The sequence below is a fragment of the Myotis lucifugus genome, unplaced genomic scaffold, assembly GCF_000147115.1.
Source record: "Myotis lucifugus unplaced genomic scaffold, Myoluc2.0 scaffold_405, whole genome shotgun sequence".
Classification (NCBI taxonomy): domain Eukaryota; kingdom Metazoa; phylum Chordata; class Mammalia; order Chiroptera; family Vespertilionidae; genus Myotis; species Myotis lucifugus.
In genome coordinates this window covers 691,497-705,376 of record NW_005871453.1, presented here as the reverse complement: position 1 = coordinate 705,376, position 13,880 = coordinate 691,497, and the positions used below count along the sequence as shown (strand labels likewise).

The 13,880-nt window shown below is 42.9% G+C and overlaps 1 protein-coding gene across 2 annotated transcripts in view; it reads right to left on the bottom strand.

Moving 5' to 3' along the window:
* Positions 1-13,498, bottom strand: part of RMND1 (required for meiotic nuclear division 1 homolog) — a 28,809-nt gene extending 15,311 nt beyond the window's left edge. Inside the window, exons 1-4 of one of the 2 annotated variants that reach the window (XM_023743644.1) lie at positions 13,375-13,498; positions 8,965-9,479; positions 3,310-3,418; positions 1,516-1,591 (exon numbers count right to left, since the gene is read on the bottom strand). In XM_023743644.1, coding sequence (XP_023599412.1) covers positions 1,516-1,591; positions 3,310-3,418; positions 8,965-9,465 — 686 coding nt within the window. In that variant the 5' untranslated portion in view covers positions 9,466-9,479; positions 13,375-13,498. Of the gene's footprint in view, positions 1-1,515; positions 1,592-3,309; positions 3,419-8,964; positions 9,480-13,138 lie in introns of both variants that reach the window. The other variant, XM_006102207.3, reaches the window with a different exon arrangement.
* Positions 13,499-13,880: the final 382 nt, after the last annotated feature.

Below are 13,880 nucleotides of genomic sequence, written 5' to 3'. Positions count from 1 at the left end.
GCCGTACTCTTAGGGGAAAAAGAATGTAAAATTTCATTAATTATTGATTGATTACATGTTGAAATAATATTTGAGGTATGTTGAGTTAAATAAAACACACTACTAAATTTAATTTGAGGCATTATATGATCTTATTAGTGTTATTTAAAATTAAATTCATCTTCTTTTTAACTTTAAAAAATGTGGCTATTAGAAAATGTATCACTACAGATGAAGCTTGTGTTTGTGGCTGGCATGATATTTCTAATGGACGGCACTGACCTCAGAATTCAAATTCCTCCCACTATTCTACTGGGACTACACGTTGAACTCTGAATTATCTTCAAAGTAACATCAAAAGATGAGTCATCGACAGAGGCAATGATAGGGCTTCCAGTTATCATCAACCACACAGGCCGTATAAGGCCCACAAAATCATTTGGTCTGGCCCCGCCAAGGCATTAGGGGTGAGTTAATTGTTTGACCAAATACAGGAGGCTAATTTTTAAGTTGATAGTTTTGTATGGCCCGAGAATGATGTTATAAATATCCAAATGACCCGTGGCAGAAAAAGGGTTCCCTACCCTTGAACTACAAGGATGAAGACCACAAAGACTTTATCAAAGTCTGGTTTCTTCCGGATGCTCCATGTTTCTGTTCTGCCACTTGTAAGTCCCCTGCTTGTGGATAATTCACTTAATTCCCCTGACACTCCCCCCCGCGCCCCCCCCCACCCCCCCGTTTCCTCAGCTGCAATATGGGAATAACGGACTTTTCTCAAATGTTGGGAGGGTAGTATGAAATTACTCTAAGTGGTTTCTACTATCGTTACCCTTCCCCTCAGCCACTCGGCAGTGTTTGACATTAAAGCAACCTTTCAGTATTGGAGTAAGTGTGAGCCAGGTCACAGTGAAAGTGTCTGGACAGGTAAAGCGGCTAAAACATCAGTTAAAGAGCTGCAGAGGGAGAGGAAGAAAAGGAAGAAAAGGCAGCAGGGCAGGCAGCCAGAGTCTGATAAGTAAGGGGCCTGAAGATGAATGGAAAATGGATGCTTTACCTGTACTTAGTAAATGCAAATGCAGACTTTAAAGAGACAAGGCAGGGGAAGATTACTTACTGCTTTTAATATATTTTATTGATTTTTTACAGAGAGGAAGGGAGAGGGATAGAGAGTTAGAAACATCGATGAGAGAGAAACATCGATGAGCTGCCTCCTGCACACTCCCCACTGGGGATGTGCCCGCAACCAAGGTACATGCCCTTGACCGGAATCGAACCTGGGACCCTTCAGTCCGCAGGCCGACGCTCTATCCACTGAGCCAAACCGGTTAGTGCTACTTACTGCTTTTAAAAATTATTTTACAGGAGGGTTTACCAGAAGATTCCTAAAACTGACAAGCCCTCCTGGATATAATAAGAATCAAAGGATATATTTAAACCACAAACTCACTACTGAGAGGGGAGCACACCTGACCTTTAAAGACCACATTACCCGCCCACGCGTCCACCTCCCAGTGGGGTTCTTTCTTGTCTTACCTGAAGAAGAATATTGTTCCAGGATCACCTTCTTTTGCAGAGTTTTCCACACCCATCACCAAAATATTGGCTGCATCTGTGATTTAAAATAAATGACTGAAAAGCTATGTCACGAGGTGACACAAGGTTTAAAAGGCACCTATAAAGGTTTAATCAAGAACTCATGATCATTTCTTCATACACCATTAAGCACTCTATTAACACGTTGTCCATCTTCCTACTAAGGTTTTCCGAAAATGTTCATGAACAGGAAAAGGCCGTAGGACATGACTTTCACAAAACATTCAACAACCTGTGAAACTATTAGTGCTATTTAAAACTGCTCACTCATACCCATTTTGATTCAGTAATCACTAGTCCAGTTAATTATTATTAAAGTCTTAGTTTCAATACAACTAAAGCTCAAGAAATAAACTTCTTTCTACAAAATTAATTTAAAATAAAATGTGAAGAACCATTTATATATTCTCATCCTTTAAATACCATTTTATTTATAATTTTATATATTAATAATATAATTCTCAAACGACTAATCTTCCTGAATTTTAAATGATACTGTGTAAATTGAGAGTAAAAAAAAAAATACAGAAACAAAGCTACTGACCATTTCAAAGTTAATTATGAGAACTACCACCATAGTCACCTGTAACGTTGAAATATTTTAACCTTTTAAATATTAAATATCAATATACAAATACTCATCCATAAGTTTTTACAAGTATATGGATATCCTATAAGTTGTAAATATATTAATATATCAATTAATACATATACTAATATTAATATGTAAAAAGTTATATATAATTTCTTAACCTCAAATTAGGATCTTCAAAGTTTCAGAATTTCTGCTAGAAGCTAGGGAATTCAGATAGGGACCGAACCCTAAACCACCTTTTTTGGGTGAACTCTAACTTCCCTAAATCCTACAGAGGGCAAAGTCCACCTGTAGCCGAGAGCAGCATAAATGGAGGTGGAAGCCTCGGCAGGGAGAACGGTGCAAGCAGCCCCTGTGTGCAGCGCCCAGGCCGCCCTGCCCGGCGGCCAAGGGCGACTCCGCTTTAGGGGCCCTGGACAGAGCTCCATTTTTCTAAGTCAATTATGCCTGTTTTTGCCATCAAATAGAACAAACAATCTGTTCAGATCATCAAGGCTGAGAAAGCATAATGATATTTGGACTATTTCATGTGAGAATTCCTGTAAGAATTTTCTCTGTAGCAGGGGGTTTTCAACCTACTAGTTTTGCTACTTTAAGGTAAATTCATGAATTTCCATCAAAGTGTTCCAAGTTACTTATTTTTTTAATATAGAGCAGACTATTTTCTCAAGAATCCTTCCTGACAGTAGTCTAACATCGTCGGTTAAGGTTATTTTAATATTGTGTTCATCTTTTAGCTCATTTCCTTAGTTTTGAAGTCTTGGGTTATATGGCAAATTTTTCTTTAAAGGCTCTCCCCAACATCTCTATCAATCTCCTGGTTCAGCAGTAACACTAAAGTAACATTTCAATGCGGCAGCGATGAACTGCCATGGCCTTCATCATCCAAGGTACTGGTGATGCTGTGCAGCTTAACAGGTCTTTTTGATTTTAATCTGAGAACTGAGCTCCCATAAACTACATTCTAATTTCTTATCTTTGTATGTTGTTTGTATGAAGAGGTTCAACCACCACTTTTGTGATGCAATCCTTTGAACAGAAAATGAAACTGAAGCAAGTGCAGACTTAAGACAGTATCAGAGGAAAAGCATTCCCTGATGCATTTGGACATACTTGGCCCCAGGTTCAAGGAGATGTACCTCTAGGCAGGCTGGTCACTTCCACATATCCCTGAGAGGCCAGGTCTTGAGAGAGCGCGCCCAGGTGATACTCATCCGCAGTTGCAAATGCCGTGCAGTGCATCAGGTCCTGTTTCGGCGAGATTAGCATGACAGGGGTCACCGGGAGGCCGAAGTGTCTGCAATGACTGCTGTCACCTTACAGGCTCCATCTTGCAAAGCTAGTGTTTCTCCAAACATCTCAAAGACTCAGACAAGGGATGTATGAGAGAGGAGGAGGAAGGGCAGCAGACAGACAGGTTGCTGCTGAGTGTATGAAAGAACTTGCTCCTGCCAGCCAAGACGGCGGATGGCTATCCTGAGAGGGAAGCCGCTCCCCTACTGGGAGTTCAGGCACAGAGTGAGCGAAGATACGGAGGACTAAGGCATCATATGGGTGCCTGGGTGACACGCTATTTATTTATTGATTGATTGATTGACTGGATGACATGCTATTCAAAAAGTCTCTCCAACTCCGAGTTCCCATGACTCTTATTCACAGCCACATTATTATTTAAGGTCATTTAATAACCTGTCACTAGCCTGTACAAGCAGAGATTATTTGAAATCTACAAAGGAAATATAGATCTTTTACTCTGGTTAATATTAAGCACAATGTTTCATATATCTGAGAATGCACCCGGGTTTGGTTCCTGCACCGTCTCGTCCGTGTGTACATGTAAACATTCATGATTTGTGTCTGTACAGTACACACATGAAAAGACGGTCCAGTGTAGTGTTTTTCTCAAACTGTCAGTCACAACCCATTGGTGCATCCTGATATCAGTTTAGTGGCCCAAACCAGCTGAAAAACAAAACTAAACAGAATAAAACAGAAAATACTAGAGTACATTATTCATAGTAAGGATACATTTTATTTGGTGAAGTTTTCTGTCACTTAGATATGTCTAAGTATGTATGCAGGGTCACTATGTATATATAATATAAAATACGTTTCTCACTTTGGGACGAGGTCAATAAAGTCAAAAGCCATTTGGCACAGGTGCTAAGAGTTCAGGCACAGAATTTGATTAATTTTTAAAAATCAAAATAATAATGCCTGCCTTTTAGGGTTTTTGTGAAGTTTAAACAAGGTGATCAATGTCCACTACTTAGAACCCTGACTGGCACAAATGCTCAACATTTCTTACAGTTATTAAGCCACCAAAATGTATGGGAGGTTAAAAAGTTTATCAAGTAAATTACATCTGAACATTCACACATTCCTAATTTTCTGTATTAATATCTACTGATCAGAACGAGTGATTCTATTCCTTTGATATATATGGGGCTTTAGCCCATCACTGATCAAAAGAGGTGAGTCACTAAATCAAAAGTTATTCCTGGGACTCAACTCATCTCAGCTCCTAAAGTCTTTCCTTTTCTGTTCCAGCCCTGGTATGAAATTCAAGAAAAGGAGTATATTAATTCCTTCCTTTCTCCCATCAGCAATAAATTACAATTTTACACAAAATCCAGATTTCCACCGTCTTTTGATCATGCGGAAGAACTGGCAATAATCGACTAGGGCTGAGGGGGGGCTGAGGAGGGGCGGGCCCCCCAGCCCACACAGCCTCCCACTCCCTGCTGTCTCGTCTACGTCACCCCCATTTGGTACTGGCCAGGCCCATCTGTGCTGAAAATGTTCACTCTTTTGCACTCTCAAAAATGGGGCAAGGCAAAGCATTTCATCACCATTTCCAGGAGAAAATTTATTCTGAGCTCCAAAGAGTCAGATTATAAATACATTTTAAAACACAACCTGTTTTCCCCTTAGCCAATCCAAGGACCTTCTCTGCAGATTCCCTAAAGATTGTCACATGTCCTTCTCTCCTGGGTCCCATTTAGTTTTGCTAAAAGTTCTAGCCAGTATCACACGGCGTACATGGCTGCCACACTACTTTCTGTGTCCTCCTTAACCCGAATCTCTGTTTAACTTATGGCTTCTTCTACTAACAAGTGATTCATAAAGTTTTTCAGTCTGACTTGGTAGACATTTTTTTTCCCTTTGCTCTTAAATTGCAAGACTGTATTTAAATCTATTTGGTAAAAGGAAAGAGAATTACGAAGTGTCCTGATTTTGCATTTCCTCCTATTAATTCAAAGTGTTACTACTTTGTGAGAAGCTTTCATTTTCATATATGTCTTTTACTTAATTTTTATAATGAATCCTTATTTAGTGAGCATTTTATACATACACACACATAGTACAAATTTCAGGTTTTAAAATGGGGTAAAAAAAAAATGGGGTCAACAACTTGCTCTTAAATAAATGTGCCAAACCAACCAAAAATAGTTCTTAGATTTAAGACCTAAATTTAGGCCTTCCTATTTTAAAATGTTAAAAACAAAACAACCCAAAGCCAAGAAAACCACAACACTTTCGGTTATGGGTTGTTGTTTTTTTTCCTGGCCACAGAAAACACGTTCCAGCAGATGGGGCTAGAAAGCTATACATGATTCTTGTTTTAGCATCACACGTTCTGATGAGACACTTGTCTTAAAAAGGAAAGTTTATTTTGTTCACATTCTGTTCCTGAAGAACATCAGCACATTACAGTAATGCCGCTTCCCTACCATAAGGGGGAAATGCATGTCTTTCCTGATATGTACAGATTGTAGGTGAAGCTTATTAAACAGGTACATTTTACGTTACTGTTACAATGCTTTAGCTTTCAAGCTTTTGACTGCAACCTATGGTGAGAAGTCCTTTCACATACACAGCAGATATATGCGCATATGCACACACCAGCAACTGACACCGTTTCCCCAAACAATATTTTTCACCTTTACCACTTGTAATGCATTCTGATACATTTGGTGATGGAGGAACTAATTTCTCGTAAGACATTTTTATGTCTTTCTTTTTTTCTCTGTTAGACAACAAGAAATATATAACTCAGGAGGATTTCCTCCTTTCTTTGATCATTGGGCTTTGCAGAACTAATGCATTAGTCATACCAGGTACTTGATAATCTTTATTCCTCTGTTCATGTCAATTGTTTGCTCTACTGTAAATGTAATGCTTTTATTACCTCACTTGACACTGTATTAAATTTTGAAAAATCTACTTCAAATCCTTTCTTCTAAACAGAAGAAAAGTCCCACAGAAAAATAAAAAAATGGAATTCAGGATAATTGCTCCCGAATCTAAGGCTAGCCCAGAGAAGTAATGCCTCTTTGACGTTTTATAACCGACAACAACAAAAAAAGTAACATCTTTGACCTTGTCAGGATCTTCGTAAGAAACCTGCTTCTGCTCTATGCTGCTCGACAGAACAAAAGAAAAAAGGGAGTTCATCTTCCTCTTTTTGTATCTGCCTTGAATTGGGGTTTTTATGCTTAAATTAATCTCAGTCACTTAGATACTGGATTTCCCGGACTATCACAAAGCTGAATGATATAATAAAACATCAGGAGCTAGGAAGAAGAAATGAGAGAAGTTCACACGGAGCTCTTCCATCCTTCATATACTGGGTTCAGAGGGGCCATACGAGAATTTAAACAAAAGCAGAATCCAAAATGAAAATCATTCTTCGATGCCTAACTTCATAATCTGAAGATTAGTAATGAGGGTCTGTAGATCTTTTCAAAGGAAGCCAACAGCCCAGTAAAAAAACACAACAAGCCCTAGCTGGTTTGGCTCAATGGATAGAGCATCGGCCTGCGGACTGACAGATCCCAGTTTCGATTCTGGTCAAGGGCACATGCCCTGGTTGTGGGCTCGATCCCCAGTAGGGGAATGCAGGAGGCAGCCGATCAATGATTCTCTCTCATCATTAATGTTTCTATCTCTCGCTCCCCCTCCCTTCCTCTCTGAAATCAATAAAAATATACTTAAAAGAAACACACACAACAAAATTAAACATGCTTAGGGTCCACTCAGAATTGAGATGTTCAGACAGACATTCTAACCTGTTTTCTGATAGATTCAGCAGGCCTGATCAAGTTTTAAATATTCTACATTCCTTTAAAAATAAAAATAAAAACCTCACCCAAGGATATGTTTTTATTGATTTTTAGAGGGTGAGGAAGGGGGGGGAGAGGGAGGGAGGGAGAGGGAGAGGGAGAGAGAGAGAGAGAGACACACACATTGACATTGATTGGTTGTTTCCTCCCGCACACCTGACCAGAGATCAAACCCTCAATCAACTGAGCCACCTGCAGGGCCACATTCCTATTTTTTAATGATGAGGAATACAGACATAGAAAAAATTCCTTTGCCTCTTTTCCATCCTTCCCAACTTAAAACATTTATTAAGTACAAGGCACAGTTCTAGGTATTATGCAAGATAGGAAGGTTAACAAAGGGCTTGATCCTGACCCTAAATATTTCTCATTTAGAGGGGAAATGTGATTATAGCTGAGAAATTCCCATATACCTTGTAATAGTGAACAAAAATACCCCTTCAACCTTCAAAGAATAAAAAAGCAAAAACCTTCCCCCTGCCTTTTGATTTGACCTTGCCACGTCATCTCACCACCCCACCCATGTAGTCCCATGGACTAATGAATGCTTACCTGTCTGCACAGTTACTAAAAAAATTATTTCTAATTGAATAAAGAATTCAATTTGATTGAAGGAATTCAGTTTGATTTTTTTTTAAATGAGTGTTTTTTTAGGGCACCATTCCTAGACTGCATTTAATACTAGTCTGCCGGAAGCCAATTCCAGAAGGTCATAATTGCAAGAGTTTCATCAAAAGGTTGATGGAACTTGGGGACTCAACAAGGGCCGAGTCACATATGTTGTCGCCTGTTAGGAATGGCTAAAGGCATTTCTCCAAACCGGAAAAGGGATGACTGCTTGCTGCCAGACAGCTCAGGGCATCTTCATCTACATGTTATTGCCTCCTACTGGCCAAACACCTGAATAGCCGTAGGCAAATTCTTCCAATCTGACAATGGATTCTGTACCTAACCCTACCCTTTGAAGTGTATATATCTACCTTGCCTTAGGACAAATTGTGCTAATAAAAAGCAAGGGGTCCTGAGACGAAGAGAATTTAGTTCATTTAACTCGTTTCCCGCACTCCCTAACGCCTTTCAAAATTAAGTTTTGTCTCTGGACTCTTATTTAAGTTACACACAGCCCTTCTCCAGATTTCCTGAACCCTTCTAGATGCTGGAACAAGAACCCTGGCACTAGTCTTCTTTTGCAAAGTTTCCTTAGGCCAATAACTAAGCCTTTCGTAAACTATATTTGTACATTTAATCACCTATAGTTTGTCTTTATATGTCTCACTAATTCTTTTTTTTAAAAAATATTTTATTGATTTTTTACAGAGAGGAAGGGAGAGGGACAGAGAGTCAGAAACATCCATGAGAGAGAAACATCGATCAGCTGCCTCCTGCACACCCCCCACTGGGGATGTGCCCGCAACCAAGGTACATGCCCTTGACCGGAATCGAACCTGGGACCCTTCAGTCCACAGGCCGACGCTCTAGCCACTGAGCCAAACCGGTCAGGGCTGTCTCACTAATTCTTAACATTAAGATTTTGATTCCCTTTGAATATAGTAAGTTTTACTCTTTGGCAAAGATCTTGATGAAAAAATTGCTGAGCTGTGTGCGATCCATGCTAGCCTAGAGAGGGAGCGATTATTCCTCAACCGAAGGCCCCCACCACGTTTTTACCTCGTTCACGGACAGAACCGGAAGGTTGGTCCTGGACGGTTGCCGGGTCCTCGAAGCTTTTAGTGATCTCTTGATCTGCGGAAAGTCTTGTTTAGGAACCAGCGTTTCTGTTGACGTGGATGAGCAATGCCTCTCGATGATTTTTAAAAGCCACTTAGGACCTAATCGATTTGGTTTGTGAGTCATCGGGTGCGGGCCCACAGACTTCCTGGTGGGGAGGCGCGCTTGTTCACCTTGGCAACGTGCAGTGCTGGATGCAGAGAACACGCTTGTGTTTGCTGCGTTCGGGTTCATTTCCAGGATCTGGGACTCATTCAAACCACCGGCTCTGGTATCAGGAAAGAACAAATCCAAGGTCTGACTTCTCGCCAGGGCGCCGCGTGTTGCGCTCTCAAGTTCCTTAAGTGGTTTTCCTGTTCGATGAACCAGTCTTTGGCGCTGACATGCTTTTGATAAAACGCAGTGAGATCTGGCCAGGGCATGGAGAAGTCTGGCTGACATGACCACATCCCAAGCTAGAAGGAAAAGAATTCAAAGTTCAAGTGTTGCTATTGCTGTTTTTTAAAGTTTCAAAAAATACATAATATTTTCCTAGGTAACAGGGCATATTTCTGTAAAAATATTTGCAAAACAGATACAACCTAAGTCTAGCAAAAAAAAAAAAAAAAAGGTTACTAAATAGATACAAGTATTTCTGCTACTTTTCCTCTAATCAACCTTCAGCCTTTTTTTCTGGAAGATTACAAGATTATAAAGCTGACATGACAAGAAAGAGCTGCGAGAACTCTCCATTTACTTCATTAGCATATCTATTTTTAAAAATCTGTCCTTATAAATTCCTTTATTCAAAATGTATTCAGCCTTTGCAATGAGCTGGGGTCAGGCATGCTTCCATGAAAGGACAGGGTCCCTGCCATCGTGGTGCCAACGGTCTCCTGGGGGGACAGGATCTCCATCTGTTCACTGTAACTCTGTGGAAGGCCCTAGGCCAGGGGTGGGCAAACTTTTTGACTCGAGGGCCACAATGGGTTCTTAAACTGGACCGGAGGGCCGGAACAAAAGCATGGATGGAGTGTTTGTGTGAACTAATATAAATTCAAAGTAAACATCATTACATAAAAGGGTACGGTCTTTTTTTTTAGTTTTATTCATTTCAAACGGGGCGGATCCGCCCACAGGCCGTAGTTTGCCCACGGCTGCCCTAGGCCCTAGCAAAGACCCACGGAGAACCACGCAGGAGCTCGCAGGAGCTTGCCCCATTCCACAGGAAGAGTCAGGAAAGGCTCCCAGGAGGATTTAAGCTGCTACTCGAAGGGGAAAGTGCTTTTCAGGTTGCAGTGAGGATAGGGGATGTCAGACAGACAGACAGACACAAATACATAGACACACTTTCTTTTCACACAAAGAAACCAGACTACTTAAGTAATTTCCCCCACTATTTATAGTATAGAATATTTATTCTTTCCAAGTAAGCCTGTAGCAGGCAATTAAAAATATGTTACAAAATCACACGTTAGGTGTGGAGATACAAGTGGGAGTCAGTGATCTCAGGATTCACTGTCCAGCAGGGGAAACAGACACATTAATGTTGTGAGCACTACGGCAGGAATTGCTGTTGGGCCTGGGAAGGGAGCATCTGGGGTAAGGCGAGGGCAGGACAAAGTCAGAGGTGACAGTTGAACTGGGTCTCAAAAGGGCAGAGGGATCAGCAAATCAAACACCCCAGGTACACAGTTCTGTTTACCTGACAAACAAGTGTAGCTTCAGGGGAGGCGGGAGTAAGCTGCCTCAGCCATCAGCACTGACAAGGAGCAGTGGCCAGATCATAAGCGATCCTAGAGCGTTTCTGTGGGTAGGGGGAAGCCAGAGCTTTCAAATGTGAGACTCACAGGGCCAAAGGATGTTTAAGAAACGTATCTTTGGCCCTAGCTGATTTGGCTCAATGGATAGAGCGTCGGACTGCGGACTGAAGGGTCCCGGTTTGATTCCGGTCAAGGGCACATGTCCGGGTTGTGGGCTCAATCCCAGTGGGGGTGTGTGTGTGTGTGTGTGTGTGTGCAGGAGGCAGCTGATCAGTGATTCCCTCTCATCATTGATGTTTCTATCTCTCTCTCCTCCTCCAGGTCAGGAAACTGAGGCTTAAAGAGGCTCACTGGTCAGTTAGCGAGTTGCAGCGATGTAATTAAAACCGAGGCTTTCCAGTTCCCAAAACAACACTTGTACCCACAGCACTGTACCACAGGGACAGAGGGAGGAGGGCAGGACGGGGGTGGGGGGTGTTTAGGGTTAGGGTGGGGCAAAAGTTGGTTTACAATTATTCATATGGAAAATAATACAGTAATTAATAAATAATAATACCAGGTTCTATCTCCAGCCAGAGCACATACAAGCACTCAAAGCCCTGGCTGGTGTCACTCAGTGGTTAGCGTGTCAGTTCTACAGAAGGAATGATTCAGCTCTTCTCCCCTCTTTCTTCTATGCCATTTATTTTTACTGGCACATTCCTATCAGCATACAACGATGCTTCCATTTCTCCCGTCTGATAAAACCAACTCTCCCCTGGCTCCATCTTCCCTCCCATATACTATACCTCTTCTCTGAGCTCCCTTCCTTTTAGAGTTTTATTTGCTGTCTCTGACTCCTCGTCTCTGATTTTTCTCAAACGCACTCCAATCAGGCTTTCATCCCCACCCCTTTACCACTTGTCAAGGTCACCAATGACCTCCACATTTCTAAGTCCAATGGGCACTTCTCAGTCTTTGGTTTAGCTGACTTATCAGCAACATCTGATACAGCTGATCACTCCACCCTCCTGGGAGCACCTTCTTCCCTCGGCTTCTTCTAGGAGTCCCCACGGGCCACTTACCTACTGCACTGGTGGCACCTTTGGTCTCTGGCTGGTTTCTCAACCCCTCAAGAATGGAACGAGCTAAGGCTCAGTATTTTTGCCACTGCTCTTCTCTCTTCTCAGATCTTGGTGATCTCACCCAACCTCATGACCTTATACCATCTTACTCCTTAATGAGTATCAAAAACTTACCTCTAAACCACTCTCATTCACACACAAAATGTAGCATTCTCAAAACTCAGTTTCTGAAATCTACCTACAAATCCTATTCTTCCCACAGTCTCTCTCCCCCTTTCATGAAATAGCAATCACATCCTTATCTTTGCTAAAGCCCAAAACCTTGGTTCTTCTCTTCATTCTCTATACCCAATCTGTCAGCAAACCCCACTTGCTTTATTCCAGCTAGTTCCTGCCACCCTGGTCCAAGTTGCTATCTCTCCCAAAGGTTATGGTAATAGCTCCATATCGTATCCTCCCTGTGTCTATTCTTGGACTCCCACAGATTCTGCTCAACACAGTGACCAAAGTGATTCTTTGAACACTTAAGTCAGATCACATCTTTACTTTGTAGAAAATTTGACAATGGCCTATTTCACTAGAAATAAAAGCCAAAAATCTTAAAATAGCTTGTGTGGCCCTGCATTCTCTGGCGCTGCAGCACTCTAACATCTCCCACAGCTCTTTCCCTTGCTCTTTTTACTCGTCACTCTGGCCTCTGGATCTTTGCATTTACTGTTTCTGATGCTCTTCTCCCAGGTCTCTGCAACCTCATTCCCTCACCTTCTTCACACCTTGGCTCAAACGTCTCCTTCCCCAACCACTTCATTTAAAATGCACAGTCGGCACCCATTCTCTATCTTCCTCCCCTTTATAGCTCTCCATTGCATGTAACATCCCTTGCATACCTTACATTTTCAGTTTATTAATACACACAACACATGTGAACTGGGTTCCTATCATGTGGTAGGTAGACACTGTCCTACTTGCTGAAAATACAGGAAAATGGCTAAAAATCCCTATCTTTTTAACTTTACGTCGCATTGAGGTGACAGATAATAAATACAGTAAATCAGCAAAATAGACATTAAACAGCAACAATGCTAGAAGGAAAAACAGAAGAGGAAGGGATAGATTTGTCTCCCCTCTAAACTGCGGATTGAGGTTTGTCTTTGGTGCACGCTGTCCCCTTGGCCACAGTGCCCGGCACACAGTAGGCATTCAGCTCCTGTTTTTTGTATGCAATACAAAGCAGCTACTCGGTTCTTGGGCACATTTCCTACGAAAACAGTATCAGTGGCCAAGTGACCTTAATCTTTGGGAACATACCTTCCAATTCCTTAAGCTATTTCACCTGTGCAGTGACCGCTTTGCACCGGCTCAGAGGAGCGTTCCGTAAGTGTGTGTGGGCTGAGTGCTTTTCATTCCCAGCTAACTGGACCAAAGAGCACCGTTACGCGCAGAGCACCACGGCGGTCCCGGTGACACTGTCACGCGGAGGTTCCAGGCAGGCGGGGGCCCCCGCGCAGGGCCTCACGGACTGCCGGGGCAGGCAGTGCACTAACCTCTCCGCCGGAAGAGAAGGGGGCCCGGCCGCAGAGGAAAGAGACTGGTGGCGACAGCTTCCCCGTCCCCAGAGCCAACCCACTCCTGCACTGGGCCGGTCGCGGAGCGCGGCACTGCGCAGGCGCACAGAGCTCCGGGCCCGGCGGAGCGCGAGCCTCCCGGTCCACGTGACTGCCCGGCCACGTGACCGCGCCGCGACCTTTTCCGCTCCCTGGTCCCTGGGACCTCCCGGTGCCTGCTGGCTTCCGCCTCCCGCCCGCTTCCGGGTTCCGCTTCTCAGGTCGCCCTCCGCTGTCCCCGCCCCCGTCCCCGGAAGATCTCCACGTCCCAGAGCCGGCCATTGTTTGTCCCTCCCACGGGCACCAAATAAAGTTTCTTTGTTCAAAAGCATTTTTTTTTTAAGCCGCGGCGCGCGGCTTTTCGCAGCTCCTCCTCCGCGCCGGCCCCGCCTCCCTTCCTGCGGCGGGCGAGACCCCAGCGTCGGCGCGGGGAACGCCGAAGGCGA